The sequence below is a fragment of the Phascolarctos cinereus genome, unplaced genomic scaffold, assembly GCF_003287225.1.
Source record: "Phascolarctos cinereus isolate Bilbo 61053 unplaced genomic scaffold, phaCin_HiC Scaffold_9;HRSCAF=440, whole genome shotgun sequence".
NCBI classification, from domain to species: domain Eukaryota; kingdom Metazoa; phylum Chordata; class Mammalia; order Diprotodontia; family Phascolarctidae; genus Phascolarctos; species Phascolarctos cinereus.
Genome location: NW_027556402.1, coordinates 255211281 through 255239251, shown reverse-complemented (window position 1 = coordinate 255239251; position 27971 = coordinate 255211281). Strand labels below are relative to the sequence as shown.

At 52.4% G+C, this 27971-nt stretch overlaps 1 protein-coding gene across 1 annotated transcript; it reads right to left on the bottom strand.

Annotated features, from left to right (window-relative positions):
• Window positions 1-467: 467 nt before the first annotated feature.
• On the bottom strand, window positions 468-27439 carry CCDC88B (coiled-coil and HOOK domain protein 88B). The gene is given in 28 exon segments (XM_078148597.1): window positions 468-973; window positions 1126-1182; window positions 1350-1550; window positions 6325-6479; window positions 6662-6760; window positions 7117-7262; window positions 7355-7541; window positions 7733-7876; window positions 10118-10374; window positions 14375-14515; window positions 14598-14729; window positions 17316-17427; window positions 17866-17993; window positions 19931-21130; window positions 21255-21330; window positions 21332-21389; window positions 22423-22531; window positions 22685-22831; window positions 23471-23629; window positions 23883-23964; window positions 24302-24447; window positions 24840-24983; window positions 25830-25913; window positions 26213-26271; window positions 26362-26431; window positions 26691-26802; window positions 26965-27089; window positions 27323-27439. Coding segments are annotated over 28 exon segments (4446 nt in total). The 5' UTR covers window positions 27383-27439; the 3' UTR covers window positions 468-917.
• Window positions 27440-27971: the final 532 nt, after the last annotated feature.

Below are 27971 nucleotides of genomic sequence, written 5' to 3'. Positions count from 1 at the left end.
TCATGCCAAACCCCTGCCCAGCTCTGTCTCCTGCCCTAGACTGAGCCTCATTCTTTACACATCCACACATGCGTATACCACACATACACACACCCCGCATACACGCATCCCACGCACACACACCACACATGTACCACACACCATGCATATTGTACGCACACATACACATCACACATACCACATACACACACATACCATATATACACCACATGTGCCATACATATTACACACCCACACCCACCCACACACTGTACGTAGACCACACATAACACATATTCCATACACACACACACACACACACACACACACACAGAGCCAGGCACCAGGTCCTGAGCCTGTCTTGGCTCCTCCCTCCCCAGACACTACCTAAAATCATCCCCAAACAGATGAAACACACATTCTTCTGGGGTCAGCAGGACCCTCGTCCCATCAGATTGTCTGGGGAGAGGCCAGAGGCAGAGGCCCCATTCAGTCACAGGCTTTATTCCAGTCTTGCCAAAGACAAAGCAAAGGTTTAAATAACAGAAATGGGGCCTCGTCCAGGGTAGGCACTTAATACATAGGGGTTGAATTCTATGGAACGAAGTGGAACCCAAAGCCAGGTAAGCTTCCTCCGGGCCCCTCTCCTCAAAGGTTGCTCTTCTTCATGCCAGGCACTCCAGCGCCCGTGGCCCAGGGCCCCCCTCAGGGCCCCCACGCCCGGCCACAGGCTTCTAGGCTCAGGCTAAAGGGGCGGCCGTCCTGAAGCACTCACACGAGCAGGTGGGCCCAGCAGCCTCCCCCCAAGGTCCAGGCCCCACGACGAGCCAGCCACAGAGACTCTTCCCATCTCCAGCCATGCTGCGAGCCCTGCGGCCCTCTGGGCTGGTGCTCTGGGCCTCCTCCCGGTCCGATGGACTCCTGAGTCTATCATGGGGTCACTGGCTGAGGGAAGGTGTGACAGGAGCCTTCTGGGGCTCATGCTCTGAAGGACCTGCAGAGAGGGGACACGGTGCTGGGGCAGGGCCGGGAGGCCCCCCATTATTCCAGCTGCCCCTCCCCACCCATACTCTCGCCCAGCCCAGCCTCCCTTCTCCTCCCTGCCTCACCCACACTCCCCCTACTCAGCTCCCAAGCCTGTCTCACTCTCTTGGTCAGCAGAAGCTTCTGGTCCCTCCAAGATGTCCTCTGAGCCATCCCATCCTGAAGGGGACAGGAGAGTTTGGTTGGGAGAAGGGGAGGCCAAAGGAAAGAGTGACGAAAAAACCAAAATGGGGAAAGGAGGCGGGGACAAGGAATGGAAGACCCGGCCAGTCCTGAGAGGCCCGTGGCCGGGCTGGGGCTGCGGGGAAGGAATGTGTCTGTCTCACCTCTCGTTCTGGAGCTGGGGGCCCCTAAAGGCCCAGGGCGACGCTGACGGAAACGCTGGCGGGGGGAATCCCCAGGGCTGAAGGAGGCAGAGCCCCGGACCGCAGGGAGCCGGGAACTCAGCCTCCTCCTCTGCCCGCCAGACGAGGTGTCCTCCCGAAGGCAGAGAGAGCTCTGGGCCCTGCGCATAGGCCCTGGAGACGCTAGACCAGGAGAGAGGCAGAGCAATGAGGAGCAGGACCCAGGAGTGGGGAGAGGGCCAGGTGCAAGGACAGAGGGAGAGATGAGGACGAGGAGCCAGTACCACCCAGCCTGGGCACCTGGACCCAAAGTGGCTCCTCCCCGACTCAATTCAATTCCACTGAGCACCTGCGGGGCATCCAGGCCCTTCCTGTGAGGGGGAGGATAATAAGAACTTCCAAGATTTATTGGGAGTGGACAGATCTCCAAAGCTAAGAGCCATTCTCTTGAAGAACATAAGCTCCTTGAAGGCAAGGGCTGTTTCAGCACCTAGCAGAGTGCCCTGCATATAATAGATATTTCATGGAATGTTCATGGAATTAAATTAAATAGATTAGCAGCCAAAGGAGACGAAGCGCTTTCGGAGAAGAAATGCAATCCATCAGCAACCATAGGAAAGAGAGCTTCAAATCATAAATAATAAGAAAAGGGCGACTTCAATCATCTCTGTGGTTTCTCCTCACACTCCCTCAAGTTGGCAAAGATGATAAAATGTAGAAACAGTCAGTGTTGGAGAGGCTGTAGAAAGACAGGCACACACTAATGTGGAGGTGGTGGAGCTGTGAACTGGCCCAACCATTCTGGGGGAAAAAAAATTGAAAATATACTAAGAAAGTGCATATACCATTCACGCCCTTTGGTCCCACAGCACATAAGCCCCTTGAGGGCATGGACTACTGAATTTTTCTGTCTCTGGATCCCCAGTGCCTTCTGGGATTAGACATGAACTAGAGAGCAGCTGTTGCCTTTTGCCTTTCTTTGTTTCCTGAGTGCTTAGCATAGCGCCTGGAATAGAGTAGGTGTCTAATAAATGTTCGTTGACTGACTCCAGTGCCTTGCATGTGATAGGGATTTAATACTTACTGGATGGAATTGTACTGACATAATCCAATAATCCTACCACTAGACATTTACCCCAAGTCAGCTGAAGATAGAAAGTAAGACACTAATATAAAGCAAAATAGAACTACCACCACTTTGGGGGGGGGTAATCAAAAATACAAACAGATAAACATGAGAAACAAAGTAGGGGTCCATTGAAAAAGCAATGAATGGCTGAACACAATATGTCATGTAGATGTCACAAAGTAGGGGTCCATTGAAAAAGCAATGAATGGCTGAACACAATATGTCATGTAGATGTCACAAAGTAGGGGTCCATTGAAAAAGCAATGAATGGCTGAACACAATATGTCATGTAGATGTCACAAAGTAGCATAAGGGCACATAAACAAATGTTAAGGATTCAGAGAAGCATAAGAAGACTGATGTGAACTGATACAGAGGGCAGAATCAAGAGGGCAGAATGAGAGGAAACCTTTCTTATCTAGCTCACCTAGCACCCTTCCTCCACACTGACCTAGAAAATTCACCAGACCAAATTCTGACCAGGAAAGCCAAGAAGTCACAATGAGTCCTTTTCAAGCTCAAGGAGGCTTAAAGAAACAGAGAAATCTACAGACACTGGGGACAGGGGCTGACCAAGAGTGCACATGGCAACAACAGTAGGTATTATTCCAGTGCACAGGGACAGAAAAAGGTCCAAGACAGGGCATGAGGGCAGGACATATATGCAAAAAGAGATTTCCACCAAAAAAATTTTTTAATTATTATTTAAATTTTTTTACATGTAATTGGGAAACATTTAGTGAAATAAACAAAGATTTTTTAAAAGAGATTTCAGGGGATCCTGAACCATCACTAGGTGAAAAAAACAGGTGCCATCTGGAAGCTCTGTCCCCCAACACCCAATTCTGGATCACAGATCCAGGGCAGAGAGTATTGGTCCCGGTCTCAAGGGAGCAGGAGCCCTCACTGTGTACAGAAGCAAGGAATAAGTTCCAGAATCATAGCTGAGGGACAGTTCTAATCTTCAACCCAGCACAAAAGCCTGCAACAGAATAAACCCAAGCAGGAAGCCAAGACCGAGAGAGCCAGCAGCTCAGTCATTCTGAACCTGCAGAACAGTGACTGAGTCCCAGCAGCGGTCTGCGAAAACTCAACCACACACATGCCAGCAGGCCCATACGTGGGTCAGAAATTTGCAGAGCTCAGACTAGGTGGGCAGGGAACAAATCTGTCCCAGGATCACACCACTTTGAAGGCTTGCAGGCCCCCAGCCCAAGCTGTGGAAGCAGCAGAAGAATATAAAAGAACAGAAGTTCTGGCCAACTTTCTAAACACCCCCCCACACACACACACACACATCCTGAAGTTTGCAAAGCCCAGCACTAACACTGGGTCCAAAATCAAGAAGCAGACTGGAAGGATGAGCAAACAAAAAAAGAATTCGACCCTATGAGAGTTTTTTGGTGACAAGGAAACTCAAGATACAAACCCAGAAGAAGAGAATTATTTGAAAACATCCACAAACAAAGCCTCAAAGAAAAATGCAACCTGAACAAAAGTCCAATAAGAATCCCCAGAACAGTTAAAGCAATAAGTTTTTGTTTTTAAAACTAAAAATGCCGGCCTCAAACCAAACACTTGACACTTACTAGCTGTGTGACCCTGGGCAAGTCACTTAACCCCAATTGCCAAGAAACAAACAAAAAACTAAAAATGATTTTAAAAACCAAATGAGAGCTACAAAAAAAGATAGAAAAAGATAATTAGCAGCTTAGGAACAGAGATTTTAAAATGTCACTGAAGGAAATAACTCCTTAAAAGTTAGACTCGCCAAATGGAAGCTAATGACTCCATGAGACACCAAGAAACAATAAAATAAAGTTAAACGACTGAGGAAAGATAGAAGAAAATGTGAAATATCTCATAGAAAAAAACTGACCTGGAAAACAGATTGAGGAGAGATAATTTAAGAACCTGACAGCTAAAAGAACCTAGACAACATATTTCAAGAAGTCATAAAAGAAAACTGCCCAGATATTCTAGAACTAGAAGGCAAAATAGAAACTAAACGAGTCCACTGATCACCTCATTAAAGAAGCCCCAGACAAAACCTGTCAGGAATAGAATACCCAAAATCCAGAACTCCCATGTCAAAGAAAAAATACTGCAAGGAACCGGAGAGAAAGAATTCAAGTGCCACAGAGACACAGTCGGGATCACCCCAGATTTAGCAGCCACCACTATAAAGATGCAGAGGGCTTGAAACACGCTATCCAAAAGGCAAAAGATGTAGGCTTACAACTCACAAACCGATGCATGGAAGCAGAAATATTCAATGCATCTCTTCTGACCGCAATGTAATAAAATTATATTCAGTAAAGGACCTTTGAAGCAGAAATTAAAAATTAATTGGAAGCTAAATAATTTAATCCTAAGCAATAGATGGGTCAAAGAACAAATCATGGAAACAATCAATAATTTCATTAAAGAGAATGGCAAAAGTGAGATAACATCCCAAAACATGTGGGACACAGCTAAAGCAGTAATTTAAGGGAAAATTTCTCTTTCTAAATACTTACATCAATAAAAGAGGAAATACCGAGGGAAATAAGCTGACCAGAAGAGTAATAACAAATGAAAACAACATTGAAAGACAAGCAGATTCTGCCCACATACGCTGGCCAATGTTGGCTCCAGACGGCCGAGATCAGAACCCCCTTCCTTCCTTTCCTGTTAAAAAACGGTGCCTTTGGAAGAGTGGAAAGCTGCGTGTGCTCTTGGACACAATCATTTCATTCACAGCTAGCACCTATCCAGCACTTTTTAAGGTTTGCAAAGGGCTTCACAGACGTTCTCTCATTTTATCCCCAAACAAATCTGAGGGAATCTTACGTCTCACAGATGAGGACAAAGGGCTGGCCACTATCAGAGGGGGGATTCAAACCTAGGTTTTCTTGACCCCAAGTTCAGTCCCCTAGCCTCATATGCCACATGAATGCCCATTATACAAGGTTGGCCTCAGACAAGAGCTGAGGAAAGGCATCTTTGCAGAAGCGTGGGACTAAGGCTGTGGGATACTATCAAACACAGTTAATGGGCTGGTTGCTTGTGATGAACTATCTGATTTTTTTCCTCTTCTTTTTTTAACCTTTGTAACAAGGAGGGGAGGGGAGGGAGCAAGATATATTCAGAAATGATGGTGATGAAAAACAAAAGATAACAATTAAAAGATGAAAAATCAAACATGTATACTAACTTGTCTAAGACCGTAACAACACTGGCTTCTTTGCTTCCCTAGCCCTGTTCTCTTTCGATTGTGTGTGTTTGCCTGAACTGTGCTGACGTCATGATTGTTAACAACTTGCCAGCTGGCCTTGGAATCAGGAAGGCCTGGGTTCCCGTCCGTTCTCTGACACACAGTGACCGGGTTACTCTAGATAAGTCCCTGACCCTCTCAGTGCCCTGGGCTCTGGAGAAAATCCAGTCTCGCATTGCTAGCAGAAGGCCCTCACCAGCACCTCCCTGTACCAATGAAGCCGCAGACTCAACTCCCAGAAAATATTACCATCATTATTGGTAATTCCCCCGATGGCGGGTTATTATCATTATTGTTAACGCTCCAGCCTCGTCCTCCAGCTGGACGAGTCAGCTTCAGACAAAGCTGAGCCTTTAAGTTGTAGATGGATCACAGTCTACAGTGGGGGTGGGAGAAGTCACCGGCCATGGGCGGGCAGTTCCATGAGCACCCCAGCATTCTTGTTCACAGACACTGGGCTTACAGTGAAGGGGACCTGAGTTGGCGGCGATGGTGGGCCAATGGATGGCAGTGGGAAGAGACAGGACAGGACGAGCCCCCCACCCCCAGCCCCAGCTCAATCCCATACACACCTGTTTCACTGGCTTCCCTGCCCTCGGGGAGCTCCATGTCCAGGGGGCCTCCCAAGCTCTCGGTGCTACCGACTCCCTCGGCCCCAGGTCGGGGTCCCCCTTCCCTCCTGTGTCTCATCAGCTTTTTGACTTTGTCTGCTAGCCAGCTGCCTTTCCTTGGAGGGAAGAAGAAGGCACAGAGATGGAGTACAGGGAATAGGGTGGCCAGGGGCCCAACAGGACCAGAGGAAGATGGGGTAGAGAAAAGGACCCAAGGCTGTGGGTGCCTCAGGCCCAGGCACAAAGGGAACCAGAAATGGGTCAAAGGTCATAGCCAGGGTCAGAGGGGAGGACTCACTTGGTCCGGGGCAGGGGTCCAGGCTCTAGCACACGGTACTGGTCCATGATCTTTTCCACCAATTTCTGTTTTTCTCGTCTCAGAGCATTGAGCTGGTCCCTGCAAGGAGACAGGAATTGTGGAGGGGCTCAGAAAGGAGGGAAAGGTCACAGGGTCACAGACCTAGAGCAGGAAGAGACCCAGGCCCTCCTATGACAGAGGGGCAAACTGAGGCTCAGAAAAGTGAAGGAATTTGCAACAGAATTCTAGAAAAGTTCAATATGACAGACCCTGCTCAAACGTAGATAGTATCTGTGGTGGGATTTGAACCCAGGTTTTTCTGACTCCAATTTGAAAGCTCTCTCCACTGTACCCCCACTTCCTAGGGAGGGATGAGAGCCAGGCGGGGTGCGATGGGAAGGAGGCTGGGGAGCAGGGCAGGATGGACTAGGCCGGGGGTGGGGGGGGCCCCTCACAGGTACTCCCGCTGCTCTCTGTGCAGGTGGTCCCGGCTCTCCAGGCTCCGTTCCATGAGACCCCGGTTCTCCCGGCTCAGTGCCTGTACCTCGGCCAGCAGCTGCCGATTCTCCTCCTCTTGGGCGGCCCTCAGCTCAGTCAGCAGCTGCACCCCCAGCCCAGACCAGAAGGGGTGAGTGAGGGTGTGGCGCCAAGGCCAAGCCCGCAGCCCAGCTACCTCACGACCCCGAGCCCCACCTGGCACTGTGTGGTCAGCCGGCAGACACTGAGGTCCAGCTTCTGGTTGGCCTCGCGGAGGCCCTGGCCCTGGGCCTCCAACTGCGCTCGCTCCAGCTCCAGATGGGCCAGTCTGCCCCGCAGCTCACCTCGTTCACCCTGGAGCTCGCCTCGCTCCCTGGAGGCGTCGGCCAAGGACACCTGGGTCCTGTGAGGATGAGGTGTGAGCAGGAAGGGCGCTCCCTTTCTCCTCTCCCAAGGGATGCTTTCTGGGACCCTGATGCCCAGGGCCTGCTCTCTGCAGGGGAGGGGAAGGGTCTTCACCAGCCCGGGAGACTGAGGCCAGAGGGTGGGGAGGGGCCAAAGGGGCTGGGTCGGGGCTCAGCTAGAGGATGGCACCTCTCGTGCTCGCTCTGCAGCCGACGAAGCTCCTCTTCCAGGCCCTTCTGATGCAGCCTGTCCTGGGCCAGCCTCTCCCGCTCAGCCTGCAGAGCCACTTCCTGGGCCTCGACCTGGGCCCTTTGGGCCTGCAGCTGCTCATACCTGCGGGGTCGGAGGGGTGGGGAAACAGAGGAAGGCGTGTGAAGGAAACATACCCCCACGGATGGGGGGGGAGACGACAAAACTGAGATCCTGTCAAAGGGTAGGAGGGCAGGACCACAGCCATCCCTGGGGCCTCAGTTTCCCCATCTGTCTCAGGAAAGTATAACTGACATTTCCCGTAGAATGTAAGGAACTATGTATCTGTCATCCCTTTGTATCCTTAATGGGCAGCCAAGTGGCTCAGTGGATAGAGTACCAGGGCTGGAGTCAGGAAGATTCATCTCCCTGAGTTCAAATCCTACCTCAGACACTTATTAGCCATGCAACCCTGGGCAAGTCATTCAACCCTATTTGCCTCAGTTTCCTCATCTGCAAAATGAGCTGGAGAAGGAAATGGCAAACTCTCCAGTATCTCCGCCAAGAAAACCCCCAATGGGGTCACTGAGAGTCAGACACAACTGAAATGGCTGAACACCAATATAGCCTTAGAGCCCAAGAGGGCCTTTACATATAATAGGCCCGTAGTAAATGCTGGTTGTAAAAAAATAACAAATGAATGAGTGAATGCTGATTGGACCAGCTCAGAGAGTTAATGCTGGACAGGACCTTAGGGACCACCTACTCTGACCTCCTATTTCTGCAGAAGAGAAAACGGAGGCTCAGAGTGGCTCCCCCGGGGCCACTCAGTAAGGATTGCTAGAGGCAAGGATCAAAGGCTCTTCCAGACCCCAGATCCAGCTCTCTTTCCTCCACCCAGTGTGGCCTCTCCTGGCAAACCATCTTTCTCAGTTTCTCAGAGCTGCCAATGATCTCATGACTGCTGACCTGATGGCCTCTTCCCTGTCATCCTTCCTGACCTCTCCTCGGCCTCTGCCAGCCTTGTCCATTCCTCCTCGACACTGCTCTCGCCTGGATTTCCTCCCACTCCCCCAACCCTTCCTCCTCAATCTCATAGGCTGGATTTTCATCCAGACCACACCCACTAATCACAGGGGTCCGCCAAGACCCTCTTCGCAGCCCTCTTCTCTTCCCCCTCTGTACTTGTCAGCTTCCATGGCTTCAATTATCATTTCCTTTTTTTTTTCTTTTTTGGTGAGGCAGTCGGGGTTAAGTGACTTGCCCAGGGTCACGCAGGTAGGAAGTGTCAGGTGTCCGAGGCCAGATTTGAACTCAGGTCCTCCAGACTCCAAGGCCAGTGCTCTAGCCACTGGGCCACCTAGCCGCCCTCAATGATCATTTCCCTGTGGATGGCTCCCAGATCTACACGGCCAGCCCTCCCTTCTCTCCTGAGCTCTGGTCGTCCTGCGTCACAAAGTGCCTAGTGCACATTTTAAACCGGACCGGTCCCATAGACGTCTCAAACTCAACCTGACCAAAACACAGCTCATTCTCTCCCCCCAGTCCCGATTTTCCCGCGACTCTCATGGACCCTCCCAGGCATACCGGCTCATAAGCCCGCGGTCATTCTGGCTAGCCGATGCATCGCCAGGTCCTATCCACTAGTTTCTCAGCATCTCCTCCTGCCCGCTCACAGCCCGTCATCACAACAGCCTCTCCCCTGACCGCGTCCTCCGTGCAGGTCGTAAGGCGCCTTTCCTAAAGTCCCACCCCTCCCCGCTCGGCAGACCCCCGCGGCACCATTCTCCCTGCACGGTCAAGCACGGACTTCTCCGTCTGTCACAGCCTGGCCCTTTCCTATCCTTCTCGACTCCTCAAACACTATTCCCCGGAGCGCACACGTCGTGGCCTCTGCATCGGCTGCCCCGTCACCCGAACCGCTCCCCCTCCTTCACTCTGCCGCCGAGCACGCCTCGGCTGCCTGCAGCCGGTTCACGCGCCACCTTCCGCAGGAGGTCTCCGCCGGTCCCCCCGCTGCCAGCTGCCAATGCCCTCTCCTCTACGGCCACAGAACTGTCTTGTGCCTACCGACTCCTCTACATGTCAGCTCCTCTACTTAGAAGTAAGCTCCTTGAGTTGAGGTCGGGGGCTGGTTTTGCTCTTTGACTGCCCAGAGCCTGGCCCACGAGAAGCATTTCATAAATTTAGCCCATAGATTTCATTTCCTCCATGGGGACTCTCCCACATCTCAAATGCTAAGCCTTAAGGTGGGGCCATGGAGATGGGGGATAGGAAGGAGCCCCCGGGGGCTGGGGAGGGGTCATGGGGGGGATGGGAAGGAGCCCCCAGGGGCTGGGGAGGGGTCATGGGGGTGGGAAGGGGTCGGCAGGGGGCTCGGCTCACCTGCCCTGCAGCTCCTTGTGGGACAGCTCTAGCTCCCGCAGCGTGGCCTTCAGCTCCCGGTGGCGGCCCAGAAGCCCCTCCAGCTCCACCTCCTGCCGCTGCTGCAGGCGCCCCAGAGCCTCATGGTCCCTCAGCAGCGCCTGGTGCTGCAGCCAAGCCGCCTCCTGCTCCTGCCTCACCCCTCGCACCTCCTTGTCCAAAGCCCCCACTCTTTCCCGCAGCTCTTGGCCCTGTGTCTCCAGCACAGCCTTCTCTGCCTGAGGGTGAGTTAGGAAGGAATGGCAAGAGGAAGAGAAGGAGTACTGGTAGTGATCCTCCTGGAGCACAGTAATGGGTAGCCGAGGCCTCAGAAGCGAATTGACCTCCAAAGCGCTGGCAGGTAAGTGGGCTCACTGACCTCACACAGGAAGGGGCCTCTCAAACCATCTGCCCAAACTCCTCATTTTTTTTTTTTGTAATCAGGGTTAAGTGACTTGCCCAGGGTCACACAGTTACTAAGTGTCAGGGGTTTGGTCTGAGGCCGCATTTGAACTCAGGATCTCCTGACTTCAGGGCCAGTACTCTATTCATACTCCACATATCACAGAGGAAAAAGCTCGAGCTTCAGCTGAGTGCCCCAGGTTCCATAGGGATTCAGTGCCAGAGATGAGATCGAAGCCCAGCAAAGAGACCAAAACAGCACAGTAGGATGTTTATCTGAGGAACGCAGGTGGTTCGACATAAGGAAGATGATAAATATAACCAGCCATTTTAATAATATTCATTTTTAAATCATGTGATTTTATCAATACATGCTGAAAAGGCTTTTGACAAAATCCGACATTCATTTCTATGAAAAACTGGATAAACCATAGCAATAAACAGCCCTTTCTTTAACATAGCAAGTAGTGAGGGGCAGCTAGGTGATTCAGGAGGACCTGAGTTCAACTCCGGCCTTAGACACATAACACTTACTACCTGTGTGACCCTGGGCAAGTCACTTAACCCCATTGCCTAGCCAAAAAAACAAAACAAAACAAAACATAGCAAGCAGTAATTCTCTAAATCCAAGAGCATATGTTATAATGGAGGGTAAAGTGAGGACACCCATTATCACCACTAGCACTACAAAATGCTAGCTGTAAGGGGCAGCTAGGTGGTGCAGTGAATGGAGCTCTGGCCTTGGAGTCAGGAGGACCTGAGTTCAAATCCAGCCTCAGATACTTAACACTAACTAGCTGTGTGACCCTAGGCAAGTCATTTAACCCTGACTGCATCACCAAAAAACAAAAAAAATTTAAAAAAAAAAGAAAATGCTAGCTGTAGCAAAAAGACAAGAAAAGGAAATTGAGGGAAGAAGCATAAGGAGAGAGGAAACAAAATATCATTTTTGCAGGTGATATAATGGTCATCCTTGAGTGTCATCCAAAAATTAACTTAAATAATTAATAACTTCAATAAAGTTGAAGGATGTAAGATAAATCATATAAATCATTAGCATTCTTCTATACACCCCACAAAACACAAGCAAGAAGAATTAGGAAGAGAAATTCCATTCAAAATAAATACAGAAGTTATAAAACACTTAGAAGAGTATCCTATAAGATTCACCCAGATACTACAGGAATCTGACTGGAAAACACTCCGCAGAAATAAAGACAGACCACCAGGTATGGTGACACATATCTATAATCCCTGCTCCTGGGGAAACTGAGGCTGCTGTATCACTTGAGCTCTGGGGTTCTAAGCTGCAGTGGGCGAGAGCAAGCAAAGAGCTTCTCAAGTCTGGCACCAATATGTTGAGTCACTGTTGGGGGAGGGGGCACCAGGCTACCTAAGGAGGGATGGAACAGCCCAGCTGAAATCAGAGTAGGCCAAAGTCTCTGTGCCAATCAGCAGGGGAATCAGGACACTGCATTGCCAGCCTGGGCAAGATAGAGAGACCCAGTCTAAAAAAAAAAAAAAAGGAAAGAAAGGAGGGAAGAAAGAGAAAGAAGCCTAACTAGAGAAACATTCATTGCTCATGAGTAGGTGGGACCAATATAATAAAAATGACGACACTACCTACATGTATTTATTTATTTATTTAATCAGTACTGTACCAAACTCACAAAAAAAAAATTCTAGGGCTAGAAAAAACAGTAACGAAATTCATATGGAGGAACAAAGAGTCAAGAATCTCAAGGGTCAGTATGGGATCTCAAAGCAGCAGTCATTAAAATGATCGGGTACTGGTAAGACCCAGCGGGACAGATTTGAGTAGACCACACGCCAAAGCAAACCCAGAAGCATCCTGTTTCATAAACTCCAAGACCTCAGTTACTGGAGAAACCATCTGACAAAAACAGTTGGGAAAACGGGACGGCAGATACAAAAAGTCACATCAGGAACAAATTAGAAGAACGAGGAAGAAATGATCTCTCTGATCTGTGGAAAGGAAAAGACTTCCTGACCAGACAGGTGACAGATGATCACCCCAGATAAACTGCACCGTTTTTGATGACAGCAAATTTAAAACTATTTGCATAAACAAATCTAATACAGTAAAGATTAGAAGGGGAAAAGTAATTAGGAAAAAAATGTCTTGCAACAAGTTTCATTTCCAAGATATAAATGGAACGGACTGAAATTTCTTTTTTTTTTTTATTCTTTTTTTCCTTTTTGGTTAGGCAATGGGGTTAAGTGACTTGCTGAGGATCGCATAGCCAGTAAGTGTTATGTGTCTGAGGCCAGATTTGAACTCAGGTCCTCCTGAATCCAGGGCCGGTACTCTATCCACTGAGCCACCTAGTTGCCCCTCTGACTCAAATTTCTAACGACGAGAGCCATTCTCCAATAGATAAATGATCAAAGGATATGAGTGGGTTATTTCCAAAGCAAGAAATTCAAGCTATTAACAACTATGTTCTAATTCACTCACAATTAGAAAAATACAAATTAAATTTGAAGTTTCATCTCACTCCTACCAGATGAGCAAAGATAATTAAAGAGCAAAATGACCAGTCATGGAGGGGCTATGGAAAACTAGGTACATTAATACACTGTTGGTGGAGCTGTGAATTAATTGGTCCAGTCCTAGAAGGCTATCTGGAACTATGTCCAAAAAAATTACCAAACTCTGCATGTCCTTTGACCCAGCTAGACCACTGCTAGGCCTATGCTCCAAAGAAATCAAAGTAGGAGGAAAAGAATCTATAAGTGCAAAAAATATTTCTAGCAGCTCTTTCTGTGGCCACCAAAAAGCAGAAACCAAGGGGGTTTCCTCTTGGGGAATGGCTAAACATATTATGGTACATGGATGCAATGGAATCCTATTGTGCTATTTTAAAAATGATGAGACAATTCTAGAGAATCCTGAGTAGTATTAACAGATGCAGAGGGAAGCAGCAGAGCCAGAAGGACACTTTATACAATGACAACATCATAGAAAAGGACTTTGAAAGACTTTAGAACTCTGATCAAGGAAATGGCAAGGCAGATGAAAACACTTCTCACCTCCTGAAAAAGGTGATAACCCCAAAATGCAGAAAGAGACATGCATTTTCTGACATGGCTAACATGCGATTTTTTTTGGTGAGGTTTTTGTTTCATTTTTGAAAATTTGCTTGATGGAGGGAAGGGTGGAGGGACAGATTAATTTTTAAAATACTTGTTACTTGAAAAAGTAAAAAAGCAACTTTTTAAAATAAGGGAGAAAAAAGTCTCCAGAGGGGCAGCTAGGTGGTGCTAGTAGATAGATCACCGGCCCTGGAGTCAGGAGGACCTGAGTTCAAATCCGACCTCAGACCAAACACTTGACCCTTACTAGCTGTGTGACCCTGGGCAAGTCACTTAACCCCAATCGCCTAAAAAAAAAAAGTCTCCAGAGGCTGTTAGACCAGGACAGAGGTCAATGGGACTAACCATCCATCACCTTTATTCCTAGATTCTGTGCTTTCCTTAATGGAGAGAGACAGGAAGAGGGAGTGGAGGAAGAGGAGGGGAGGAGAGGGGCAGAGAGAGATGGAGGAGGTGACAGGGAAGGGAAAAAAATGAAGACTGAAGAGGATCATGAGGTCATAGGCTTAGAGCCAGAAGGGACTCCAGAGGTCATCTCATTTTACAGATGGAGTAATAGAGCAGCCTAAAGGTCATCCAGGGAGCAGTGCTCAGCTCCCCTGACTACACCGTGGGGGAAGTGGGAAGGGAAAGGCTGCTGGGAAGGAGAGAAAGGAGACTGCCAACTGTCCTAGAGGGCAGAAGGGTCCTCCCTGGGTGGGCCCGGGAGAGGGGACTCACCTGGAGCTGACTGCTGTGCTCCTGGGCCCGATGACTCTGCAGCTGCAGCTCCTGGACCCGCCCCTGCAGGGTCCCCACCTGGCCCTCCAGCTGCCTCACCTGCCCCTGCAGGGCAGCCTTCTCAGCTGCCAGGGCTGCGTTCTGTCCAGGGAGGAGAAGTGTGGTCGGGCCACGTCAGCTCACCCACCTGTCCCAGCACAGCCCTGCCCAGACCCCAACTCACACTGCGCTCCACCACGATGAGCCGCCCGCTCAGCGTCTCCTGGACCGCCTGTGCCACAGGGGGGGCCTCCTTGGCTCCCCCGGGCCCCGAGGGCTCCTCTGCCTTCAGCCCCAAGGAAGCCTGACACTGGAGCTGCAAGCACAAGACCCCCACAGGCTCAGCGCCAGACGAGGAAGAGAGTCAAGGGGAAGAAGGTGCGCAGCCTTCGGCAGACCAAGATCCCAGCCTCAGATTGCACCCTCCTCCCGCCCCACCAGCTCCCACCTAGGCTCCCCTCATCCCTCACCTGGACTGCTGCAGCAGCCCCCCTCTCCAATCCATCCTCCAGTCTGCTGCCAAAGGGATCCGCCCAGAGCTTGGGTCTGACCAGCCAGGCCCCTTCTCAGTAAACCCTGACGGGCCCTGGGGTTGGGCATTTAAAACTCCCCTCAACCTGGCCTCGACCTGCCATCCCAGCTCTCTCCTGTTACTCTCCTGCCCATGCTAGAATGAGGCCAAACCAGCCTTCTCTCTACCCAGTCTTCTCACCCAAGCCTGAAGTGCTCTCTCCCCTAAACTCCACATCCTAGAATGCCCAGTGCCCTTCAAAGCTCACCTCTCCTCTTCCACCCTGCCCTCCACCCCACAGGACCAAGTGTGTCCTCTCCACTGGTCCATATTCATGTACATGCATACATGCATAATCTGCGCGGAGACACACATACACATGTACATGCTGTCTCTCCCAATAAAATGTAAACTTCTTCAGGGCAGGACCCGATTCCAGCACCCACCACAGTGTCTGACTCGTAGAAACAATTAATAAATGCTTATCAATCAATTGATCAATCGATCAGCTCAACTAGGGATTGTAATTAACAGTTGAATGTAATTAACCCTACAAAAGGGGCCACACCCTCAAGAGTCATGTGCTTCATTACTTGAAACTGTGGGGGCCACTCCCTAGACCACACAGCCAGGTAGGGACTGGCCAGGCGTTGGAAGAATGCTCTAGAAGGAGGGGAATCCCGAGAGGGGGGCATGTTCCTGGTAGACTTTCCCCCAAACCACAACAGCGAACATTCAACGGCCATGAAGGTTTGCAGAGCTCTGCCCACATCATCCCACCCATGCCTTACAGCAGCCCCTCTGAATTACACAGGAGCCTCGTTCCACAAAACTAGACCCAGTGACAGGAAGTTACAGGGAGACCACGCTTTTTCTAAAAGCGAATTGGGCAGCCCTAGGTTTAGTGACACCCTCATGTCCGTAGGTCTTCCAGCAGAGCTTGAGGGATGCTTTGTGGCTGGTTAGATTGGGGCTAGGTGACCTCTCAGGTCACCTCCATAGTGTAGATATAGTAGACAGAGTTCTGCTGCTGGGAGTCACAGGACCTGGGTTCTCATCCTACCTCGAACGTGTACCTCCTAGCTGGCCTTGAGTAAGTTAAGTGAGCTCTCAAGACACCAGTTTCCTCATCTACCAAATGAGGTTAGGCTAAGTGGCCTCTCAGGGCTTTTCCACCTTCACACCTATGGCCCTATAAAGGCCAAGTCTAGGAAACCAAAGGGATGGATGAGGAATTCTGAGAAACACGTTCAGTCGTTTCACTTGTGTCTGCATCTTCATGACAAGATACTGGAGTGCTCTGCCATTTCCTTCTCCAACACATTTTACAGATGAGGAAAGTGAGGCCAGCAAGGTGACGTGACTTGCCCAGGGTCATAGAGGCCAGATTTGAACTCAGGTCTTCCTGACTCCAGGTCTGGCAGTCTATCCACTGTGCCACCTAGCTGCCTAAACTTTAAGTCTAGGCAATGAAGGGACGAATGAGGAATTCTGAGAAACATGAGAAAATCTATATGAACTGATACAGAGTGAAGTGAACAAAGCCAAAAGGATGAGAGACAATGACCATAACAATGTAAATGAAAAGATCATTAAAAAGAGTACCAATAGAGGCAATTGAAAAACCATTAGGGCCTAGAAAACAGGTGCTGAAGCCTCCCTTGTCTCCACAGAGAGGTGGGGGGCTGAGGGGGCCGAATGCTGAATACATTGTCAGGTTAGCTCACTGTCTCAGTTGTCTTTGCTGAATTGTTTCTGCGACAAGGTCATATTCAATGAAGGCGGAGGTATTATATCAAGAAATTACAATGATATAAAAATAAAAGTCATCAATAAAACTTATTTTTAAAATTAAATTAAGAAAACGAAGGGCTACACTGTGCAATGACTGACTTTGATAGACTCGGTTCTTCTCAGCAATGCAAGGATCTAAGACAACTCCAAAAGATTAACAATGGAAAATGCTGTCCACATCCAGAGAAAGAACTTAGGAGTCTGAATGCAGATGGAAGCAGACTGTTTGCTCTCCTTTTCCTTTGCTGTTTTGGTTCATTGCTTCTTTCTCGTGGTTCCTCCTATTAGTTCTAATTATTCTTCACATCATGACTAATGGGAAAATATACTTAATATGAATGAATATATCAGAGCCTATATCAGATTGTACGCCATCTTGGCAGGGAGGGAGGAAAGGGGAGAAAATTTGGAACTTAAAATCTTATGGAAGTGAATGATGAAAACTATAAATTAATTAATTAATGATTTTTTAAAAAGAAAGACAGAAAATGAAGGGCTAGAAGGTGGTAAGGAGGAAAATCCAAGGAGGGAAAGAGGAGACTTTGGGGCGGAGGCTGGCTCTCCTATTCTCTCAAGGGTAGGGTCATGACTTCTCACCTGATCCTCCAGGCCCTGGACCCTGGCCTTTAGAGACATGATTTCCTCATCCTTGGCGGCCAAGGCAGACCCACTCTCTTCTTCCAGACGCTTTTCCAAAGCTTGGTATGTCCTGCCCAGGGACAGAGGGAGGAAGGACGTCACATACTCCCCCAAAACTCAATCCCAGCTTTCTAAGGCTAAACTCTCTGCTAGCCCCCTCCCAGCCTGAAGCCTCGGGCCCTAAATTATGGTGTTTCAGAGTAAGAGCGAAACTCAAAGCCCATTGAAGCCAAGCCATGCCTAGACAGGGATCCCCTCTAAAACATTCCCAATGAGATTCCTTGCAGCCTCTGCATGAATACCTCCAGAAATGGGTCCTCACTACCTCCCAAAGCAGCCCATTCCACACTGGGACAACCCAGATGGTAGAAGTCTGTGCTGATGTCGAGTTGAAATGTGCCTTCTCTGGGCTGCCCCCACATCACCTCAGGGCTGATCTTCCTTCTTTCTGCCTCCCCTCCCTCCATCCTGTCTCCATTCTCCATATCCCTCCTGGGCCCAGCCCCACCTCTCCTGGTGCTTCTCCCGCTCCTTCAGCTGTGTGTCCAGCTCTTGGGTCACCCGCTCCAGCTCCAACTGCAGCTTGTCCACCTGGGTCTTCAGCTGCTGGCTCTCGACCACCGCCGCCTGGAGCTCCTGGGTGACCAAAGGCTAGGAGGTGAGCTCCAGGACAGAAAGACCAGCCAACCACCATTCCATGCAATCTAGCTTAGGGAAAGGAGTCAAGGAGGCCCTGCTAGACCAAGAGAGGCCAGAGAGCTGTGGGAAGAAGGCTGGACCAAAAGGAGGGGGAAGGGGCAGCCGGGACAGGCCTTGGACTGGACATCTCAAGACACGGCTCACAGTCCCTGCAGGACCCTTATCATGAGCCTCAGTTTCCCCATCTTTCAAATGAGCAGCTGTGACTAGATGATTCCTTCAAGGTCCCTTCCGGCCCTGACATTCTATGACCCCCAGAGCCTGAGCTTCCCTGTCTGCAAAATGACGACAGCAGCCTCTGCTGTGTCCTCCTCACTATGTGAGGCCCAAGCAAAATACCAGCACTTAGCACAGTGCCTGGCACAGAGTAAGCACTTAATAAACGTTTATTGGCTTATTGATTCGCTGAATGAAGGGAGGATCAGGGCCTCGTAAACTGGTTTTTTGGGGGGGGTTACAATTTTTCTTTTTGGCTAGGCAATGGGGTTAAGTGACTTGCCCAGGGTCACACAGCTAGTAAGTGTTATGTGTCTGAGGCCAAATTTGAACTCAGGTCCTCCTGAATCCAGAGCTGGTGCTTTATCCACTGCACCACCTAGCTGCCCCCTCGTAAACTGTTAAGTGCTGCAGTGTCTTGTAAGAGCACTGGACGTGGTGCCAGAAGAATCTGATTCAAGTCCCAGCTCAGACACGATTAAGTAGGCAGATCTCAGGGAGCAGCAAGGCACCTGAATACAAACCCCCTCTCTAACAGCCCCATCAAGTGGCCAGCTGCCTTGAGGACCTAGAGGGCCACATTTGAGGGCCTGGAGGCTGCAGGCTCCCATTGCTGAATTCTAGCCTCTGCTTACAACCCCTAGTGAGGCAGCACCTACAAAATCCCTTGGACTCTAGGAGACCTGAATTTGAATCCTGACTCTGCTACTTAGTAACTGTGTTGTTTCTCCCATCATTATGGCTCATTCTGCTTAGACCCAGAAGGCTGAAGGGAAAGGGGAAGAGCAGAGAGGCAAGTTTCCCCTCCCTAGGGAAAACTTCTGACCAATGAGAACTATACAAAATTGGTTTGGAGTTGAGGAGAGGAGGGGAGGGAAGGGGAGAAGAGAAGGGGATGGAAGAGGAGTAGAGGGGGAGGAAGAGGATGGGAGGAGGAGGGAGTGGAGGGGAGGAAGAGGAGGGGTAGTGAGGGGAAGGGGAGGAAGGGAAGGGGAGGGAAGGGGAGAGGAGGTAAAGAAGGTCATTAAGGCATCTCTTTTTAAAATTGCAGAGAGGGGCAGCTAGGTGGTGCAGTGGATAAAGCTCTGGCCTTGGCGTCAGGAGGATGAGTTCAAATCTGGCCTCAGACACTTGACATTTACTAGCTGTGTGACCTTGGACAAGTCACTTAACTCTGATTGCCTCACCAAAAAAAAAAATGATTAAAACTGCAGAGAAGAAAGAACTGAAGGAAGGCCAGAAGGAAGCACAGACTAGAAGGACAGCTTTGAAAACTTCAGGAGGAGTTTATAACAAAAGATACGGAGTTTCCTGCACAATCCTCTTTTTCAGTCCTACTATGCATATGGAAATGCTGATTTTCTTTTACTATAAGTTCAGAATGAAAATTTTCTTATTAAAAAAGAACTAGTCTAGTTCCCTGTTGTACAGATGGGGAAACAGAGGCTTGATGGACAATGACCAGTCCAAGGCTGCCCAGCTGGTCAGCAGAGCTCCTCCATCTGGACCCAGCACTCTTGTGTCTACACCACATGGCACCGGTCAGTGAAGGGAGAGAGGGGACGTGGCTAATCTAGCCTACCTGGTGGAGCTGGTGCTCCTCGAGAAACAGATGAACAAGAGCGAGAGGGGATGTGCCGGCCGGCCGGCTCTGTTACCTTTCTCACGGCCTCCGCCGCCCGCCGCTCCTTCTCAGCCTGATCCCGCGAGGCTCTCTCTTCACTCTCCAGCTCCAGCAGCTTCTGCTCGGCCGCCTCTGCCCGGGCCCGCAGCCTGGGACCCTCCCGTTCCCACTGCCTCCGCTCCCGGCCAGCAGCTCCTAGAGCCTCAGCCAGGGCCTCTCGCTCCCGCCCTGCGGCCTCCAGCTCTCGCCCAACAGCCTCTAGGGCCTCTCGGAGCCCCTCTCGTTCCCGAGCCTCAGCCTTGGCTTCGGACTGGGCCTCAGCCTCAGCCCTCCTAGCCCGAGCCAGCTCCTCCCCAAGCCGGGCAGCCTCCTCTCCCCAGGCCTCCAGCCTCCTCCCCTGGGCCTCCCGCTCGCCCCAAAGGGCCTCCCGCTCACGCTGAAGGCTCTCCAGCTCCCTTTCCAGAACATCCAGCCTCTGTCCCTGGACCTCCTGCTCTTCTCTCAAAACTTCACGCTCCGTATTCAAGGCCTTCAGTCTCCGCTCCCCAGCCTCCACTTCTCCCTTCAGAGATTCGCGTTCCTTCTCCAAAGCCTCCATAGCCCTCTTCAGACTCTCTATGTCCCTTTTCAGGGCCTGCTGCTCCCTTTCCCAGTCCCCAGCTCCCCCTGCTTTCCCCTCCTGAACCTGGACCTCACACTCTGGTCTCTGCTCTTGGACCAGGGACTGGACTTCTCCAGATTCCCCATCTCCCTCCCCCGCCTCCAGCCTTGGGCTGGGAGGCTGGCCCCCTGGCTGCCCGTCTCGCCTCAGTTCCAAGGGTTTATGCTCAGCACTCAAGGCCTTGCTTTTCAAGTCCCCAGCCTCCACGTCCCCTTGGAGGGAAATCTCTCCTTCTAGCCTCTTCCCTTGGAGCTCTTCTTGGACAAACTTCCCTTCCAATTGCTGCTGAGTCAAGGCCAAAGCATCCAGGTCCTGAGATCGGACTGGCTTCCCTGCTTCCCCAGAGGCATCTGGATAGGTATCTGGAGAGTCTGAGGGCCTGCTGCCCTCAGACACAGACCCTTCTAAGACTGGGAGAGATTTTCCATGACCGTCACGAAGAGAGTCCGACTCTGGCGGGGGCTCATTCTTCGTCTTTGGAATGTCTAGGAGCCCTGAAGGCTCCAGGACCTGGTTGGGTTCCTCCAGCTTGGGGATCTCTGACTCTTCATCTTCCACCTCAGTCAAGGGAGGCTGGGGAAAAAAAAAAAACCATGGAAGTAGACAAGACATCAGAGAGGAAGGGTAGGAAAGGAGAGGGTTCAGGGGCTTAGGAACTGGGCCCAGTGCAGAGGCTGAGAGCCCCGAAGAGCCATACCTGGCTCCATCTCCCTGCCTTCAGCTCCCGAAGCCGGCCTCGGAGCTCCCGGTTCTCTTGCTCCAAGCTCTGGAGACCCCACCTCCACCTGTCTCACTTCATCCTGCAGGGAGGGGGCCCAGCACGGCTGCGGTGCTGGGGGAGGGAGAAGGGGGTAACATCAGGATCTCAGAGATCCCGAACCCTACTCGGCAGAGGCCCGCAGCTGCAGCTCTCACCCCCAGACATGAGCACAGAGTCCTTGGCAGCTACATAAGGAAGACTGCTCATCTTAACTGAATGAGCCTTGCCTAGAAAGCCGAGGCTCTGACCAAAGTGTCTTCACCTTTTTTCACCACTTTGGCTAAGGCAAGAGAAAGAGGGTCACAGATTTAGACACAGATAGAGGCAGAGCTGGAACTAGGAAAGGGTGCCCGAAGCTCTGTCCTAGGGCACCAAAATTTAGCAAATGCAGAAACTGAACACACGCCCTCCTGCAGCTCCAACCTGGTGCATAATAATCACTTAATAAATTCTTCCTGACTGGCTGGCAACAGCAGTGCAGAAGCAATTGAGCTTGGCTGTTACTGAGCCCACTACTTAACAAGAATAATTAGTTAAAGGGCAGCTAGGTGGCAAAGTGGATAGAGCTCTGGCCTTGGAGTCAGGAGGACCTGAGTTCAAATCCGGCCTCAGACACTTGACACTTACTAGCTGCAGACCCTGGGCAGTCACTTAACCCCGACTGCCTCACCAAAAAAAAAAAAAGAATAATTAGTTAAAATAGAAAATGAACATTGTTCATAATACCCAACTGTGAACCACTGTGGTAACCTATGAATCACTGTAGTAATTGATGCCTCCTCCCACTTGCCTGAAATTGTCCTAATTACTTCTAGTGTGATTTTTTTTTCCACATCATAAGTTACAAAGTTGATTTGAATACTTGCCGCTTGCCCCAGGAGTTAAAACTGCTTGTTACATCTCTGGCTGGTAGGAGATCCTCCAGACCAAACCTTCCAATGCAGGAAGACCAAGAGAGGTTAAGTGAATTGCCCAAAGTCACACAGATAGGAAGAAGTAGACATGGAAATGGAACTCAGGTCCTTTGACTCCAGATCCCACTGGCTCTTCCCACTAGACTGAATAGTCATTCCTTCCCACTCCACCCTCTAGAGACCCCTCTCACCATCCCCAGGGGAGCTGGGGCTTGGCTGCAGGGTCCGCCTCAACTCCGCCTCCAATTCCACATTCTCTTCCACCAGCTGGTCTAGCTGTTGTCGGGTAGATTCCAACTCCTGGGGATCCCCGAGAGAGAAAGAATTCCTTACCCACACACACAGGGCATACAGGAGCCCCTTGGTGTCTGTCTCAGCCAAGGGGTCTCGAAGTTAGGAGCCACTCAGTTTGGAAGCCACCAGGGATCGGGGCTGGGGTCATCTTGTCCTCACCACTTGGGCCTCCCCAAGCCGTGCCCGCAGCAAGAGATTCTCCCTCTGGGTCTCATGGAGACGTGAGCAGCGCTCCCGGGCAGCTTCCAGCTGCTCCTCTAACAGTGCCCGGGCAGCCTCCAGAGCTCCTGACAGGGCCCGCTCCTCCTGGGAAGACAGAACATATCAGGAAGAGGTCTATTCCTGGTGACCGTCTACTATGAGCCCCTGACTATACAGAAGGGGAAACTGAGGCCCAGAGAGGATAGGAGCTGTCCCAGGTCCCTAGTGGCAGAGCCATCCAACTTCTGCTACCCTGCGTGCCCTATCCCAGGTCCCACACACATACTAACAATAGCAACCGTAGCTCACGTTATTACTGTTTAACATGTGCAGATACCTTTCCATACTTGACGTGATTTGGTTCTCACAACAGCCTGTGATGTAGGTTCTATTTATCAACCCCATCTGCACCCAGAGGTTAGGGGACTTCTCCAGTGGCTCACACAGCTAGTATGAGCCAGGAGTTAAACCCATGACTTTCTTACTACCCATCAGACCACGCTGCCTCTAGTCCCTTAGCCAGAATCCTATATCTGAGAAAGAAGGAGTCTGGTCTTTGCCACTTATTAGCCATGTGACCATGGGCAAATAACTGCTCTGGGCCTCAGCTTCCCCATCTGTCAGATGAAGGACTGTGGATTGTAAGGATCCTTCCACCTCCCTACCTATGATCCTCCCCCTGGATGTCACTTAATGGCCAAGCCCCACCCCTTGGCTCTCCCCCCCCCATCCCACCTCCCTCACCTCCAAATGGCCCTTGTAAGCCTCGGCCATATGGAGCCTCTCCCGGCACCTCCGCAGGTCCTCCTGTAGCCGGGGCAGCCGCCCTGCCCGTTCCCGAAGCACCTCGACCTCCTCCCGGTACAGAGCGGCTCTCCTGGCCTGGCCTGACAGCACCTGGGCCTGCAGAGCAAAGAGGAAACTGGGAACATGACAGAGAGCAGAGGGGCGCATCCCTTCAGGCTTGGGGAGGGCATGGAGGGCGCAGCGTGCTGGCAAAGAGGATGCCAGAGCCCAGGGAGACAGAGGGAAGTCCAGCAGAAGAGGGGCTGCCAGGCCTAGGGTCGAGGATGGAGTGGGCATGCAGGGAGAGGGAGGGCAGGGTGAGCCGGGGAGGAGAGCACCTCAAAGGCAGAAGCAGCAGGGGGGACCCTACCTCCTGCCGCAGCCTCCGGATCTCAGCCTCCAGCCCCTGAACCTCCCCCTGGGAGTCTAACAACTCCTCAGCCTTCTCTTCCCTGGAAAAAGAGGGACAGAGGCGGTAAGGGGGCGCTGTGGTCATAGGAGGCCCCTGAGAACTCACTGCCCAGCCCCCCTCACTAACTGCCCAGCCCCCCAGCTCTGGCCCCTCCCCTGCAGCCAGCCCCAGCCCCCCAGCTCTGACCCCTCCCCTGCAGCCAGCCCCAGCCCCCCAGCTCTGGCCCCTCCCCTGCAGCCAGCCCCAGCCCCCCAGCTCTGGCCCCTCCCCTGCAGCCAGCCCCAGCCCCCCAGCTCTGGCCCTTCCCCTCTAGCCGGTCTCATTCCCCGCAACTTTGGCTCCCCTGCTCAGCTGTTCTGAAGAGCAGCATCACTCACAGCTCGTGCCTCAGCCTCCTGAGCTGGGCCTTGGCATCTGCCAGCTGCAGAGTGAGGTGGTGGTGAGGTCCCTCCTGAGACACCCTCTGGGGGGGTTCTGGCTGGAGGGAGAGCACCTCTTGCTCCTGCAGCATTTCTGCCAGGCGCTGAGGGGATGGGAATGGGTGCCGTGTGAGGACAGGAGGAGTCACCATGCCCTTCTCTGTGCCCCCCAAACCCACAACCCACAAAGTGACCCCAGACTCCTACCCCCATCCTCCTAGGACCTAGGACCCTAGCCCCCCCCAACTACCTCTGCCCTCTGGGACCCCAGAATTGGGTCACTGTTGCTTCACCTGAGCCCAGCTGCTCTGAGATAAGGTGCCCCAAAATAAAACATTAGCAATTATTATCATCATCACTTATCACAACTTCACCGGGATGATCTCAGGCCCCTCCTTCACTGGCTGCCCCGCCCCCCCCAGCTCCCACACCACAGCTCTCTGACTCAGCCTGCCCCTTTCCTCAGGCCATGCCTGGCCTGGACTTTGCTCCATACCTGGGCTGCCCGGTCCCGCTCCCTCGCCAGCTTCACTAAGACCTCCGTGTGGCTTCGGACCAGCAGCTCCAGCTCTGGGCCTGCCAGCTCCCCGGGCTCAGGCCCTACCAGGGCCAGGACCATGCCTGCACCTGGCTGGCTCACCTGGGGATGAAGAGAGAGCCAGATTTGAGCTAGCCTGCAGAGGGGGTCCAAGAGCTTCAGCCTTTGGGGCTACAACACCCAGGCCGGGCCTCCCCCGTGGAAATCTGGCTCTTCCTTCATGGCTGGCTCAGTGCCCCCTCCTCCAGAAAGCCCTCCGGGCTTCTCAGCTGAGATTCTTCTCAGTATCACAAGGCTGGACAGGCCCAGACAGGCCCTGAAAGGCCATAAGGTCCAATCCCTCATTTACAGGAGAAAAATGATTTAGAATCGTCCATTTTAGAGTGAGAAGGGGTCATTCAATTCAGCCTCTTATTTTACAGAGGATGAAACTGAGGCCTGTAAAAGTCATGACTTACCCAAGGCCACACAGGAGTACTTAGCAGCCAAGCTGGTATTTGAACCCAGGTCCTTTTGGCCCTAAACCCTGCTCTCTTCCTACGGCCCCACCCCACCTTTAGCCCCAGAAGCCCAGTCCCTTCCTGCCTTGTCTTGACTCATGCTGTAAACCCTCCCCCAAAAGAAGGGAAGGCCCTGGGAGGCAACCCCTGGTTTTGTGCCTGGCACGTGGCCTGGCACCACGCAGGCTTTTAATGAGGGTTCATTTGGGAGTTAACAGGGTGCAGTGGAGACATAAGAGCATTGGGTGGGGAGCCAGAGAACCCGCTTCAAGGGCTGGGTCTCTACCAACTCAGTACCAGTGTGCCCTTCCCCACTCTGGTCTCAGAATTCCCATCTAGAGAATAAGGCGAAGACAAGATGAGTCTAGGTCCTGTCCAGCTGGGACCCTCTGGTCCTGGACCATAGGGAAGGAGGAGGAGGGGAAGGCCCAGGCCAGGTGAGTCTTACCTCCTGGATGGCAGCTGCCAGCTCACTCTGCACCCCAAGACTGAGTCCCTGGATGTGCCGAATAAAGAGTTCCCGATGTTCACACTGTGGAAGAGGAAGAGGGAGACTTACGTGGGAGAAGGGATCCCCATTTATGGCCCCTCAGCCAATCCCCCTGCAGAGATGCCCCTTCTTCTCCCCACCTTCACTTGGGCCCTCAGGTTCTCCCATCAGTCATTCCCACCTCCCCCACCCCTCAGTGCCTCACTTGGGCCCCCAGGCTCCCCTACCCCTCAGTCATTCCCACCTCCCCACCCCTGAGTCCCTCACTTGGGTCTCCCAGGCTCCCCCACCCCTCAGTCCCTCACTTGGGCCCCCCAGGCTCCCCCACCCCGCTGTCTCACCTGCACGGAGGCCCCCAGCATCAGCTTTAGGGTCACCTCCAGCTCCTCTATGACCTCCTCTGCAGACATCCAGACAACAAGGAGTCAGTCAACAGGGAGGATGGGGAAGATGCCACAGGGGAAGGGAGCAGGAGAGGGGCCCTGGGTACCTGAGAGGGGCTCAAAGCCCAGCATCTGGAGGTCTGGGGGCGGCATGAGAATCAACAGCTGCAGCTCTTCCTGAGGGGAGAGAGGGCTAAGAACTGACTCTGGAACCTGAGGGGACCGCAGACACCACCCCCTTGGGAGAGCTGGGGAAACAGAGCTCAGAGAGGGCTGGGATTTGCCCAAGGTCACACAGCTGGGATTGAAGCCCAGGTCGCAGGCTTTCTGTTATGAAGGGGGTCAGAAGGAGGCTACACACATCCGTGGGGAGGGGAGGGGGGGACTTTTCCTGGCCCACCCCCGGTCTTCCCCAGTGCCCTGCCCCACCTCTCACCTGGTAGAAGTCTCTGAGTCGAGCTTGCAGGTGGCTCAGGAGTGTCACCCGACGAGCCCCGGGCCCCCCCTGAGATCCTCCAGGACGGAGACCCCCTCGGGAGTTGGGGGCTCTGTGGGGAGGGGACAGACGTCACCCAGAGGCAGGGACAGGCTGGCACAGGCTGTTTCCCGCTCCACCCACCACTGGCCTTTTCCTTCCCCTCTCCTGCAGACCTCCTCAACAGATGCACGACATCTGCTCCCAGGCTGGGGCCTCCCCGCACCCCCCTTACATGAGGCCCATGACCCGGTGTAGCAGAGCTCCATCACTGAGCCGCAGAAACCGATCCTCAGGGCTCAGGGGCTCCTCCTCTTCCTCCTCCTCCCCGTCCCCAACCAGCGCTGCCAGGCCCTGCACCTGTGGGGAGAAGATTGGGCAAGGTCTCGGTAAGCTGGCCCCTCTCTCACCATCCCCACGACTGGGTCACACAAGCCGGCCCACCACAGTGAGCTGCCTGGACCCCCTTCCTCCTAATGCCCTGACCCTGCCTCTGGTCCTCCCCTCCCTGGGACATTCCTCCCCCACCTCTACGCCACATCCCCTCTAGCCTCCCCCCCCACCCCAGTCCTCTCCCCTCCCCTCTACCTCACCCAGGTGGCCAGGCTCCCGCTCAGGAAGTCCCTGAGCCTGGGCCCCATGCCCCCAGCCATCCCCGGGGTCCCAGACGTTCACAGCTACACCTGCCCCTGAGGAGGAAGAGGAAGTCCCCAGGGGGAAGGGGACACCCAGTCTGCCTGATTCTGGCACGGCAGCTTCCTCCTTCCGGTGGTGAGACCAGGGCAGGCCACTCACCCTTGGCCACATCCCAGGTTTCGAGGCTGCTTGAGCCATGAGGTACCCCCTGAGCCTGCCTTGTGCACCCCTTTCCCTCTCTCAAGCTCTTCCCCCATTCTAAAACACTCCTCCCCCTAATGCCTCCCATATGAATAGTGTGTATACCCCCCCCCTTCAAAAAAGTGAATACAAGGACACCCCACAGGACCGGTCAGCAAACCCTTTGGGAGACCTTGGACCTTATGGCCCTGGCAGGGGACAGAACCCCCGCCTCTTGCTCCATCCCACCCCAAACATCAGCTGTGTGCTGGCTACAGAGCTGGAAGGGGCCTTAGACATCCCTGGGTCCAATCCCTCCCTTAACAGATGAGGAGACTGAGGCCCAGAAAGGGGGGGTAACTTGCCCAAAGTCACACAGGTGGAAGGATTTGAACCCTGGTGCTCTGTCCAATCCAGGGCTTTTAA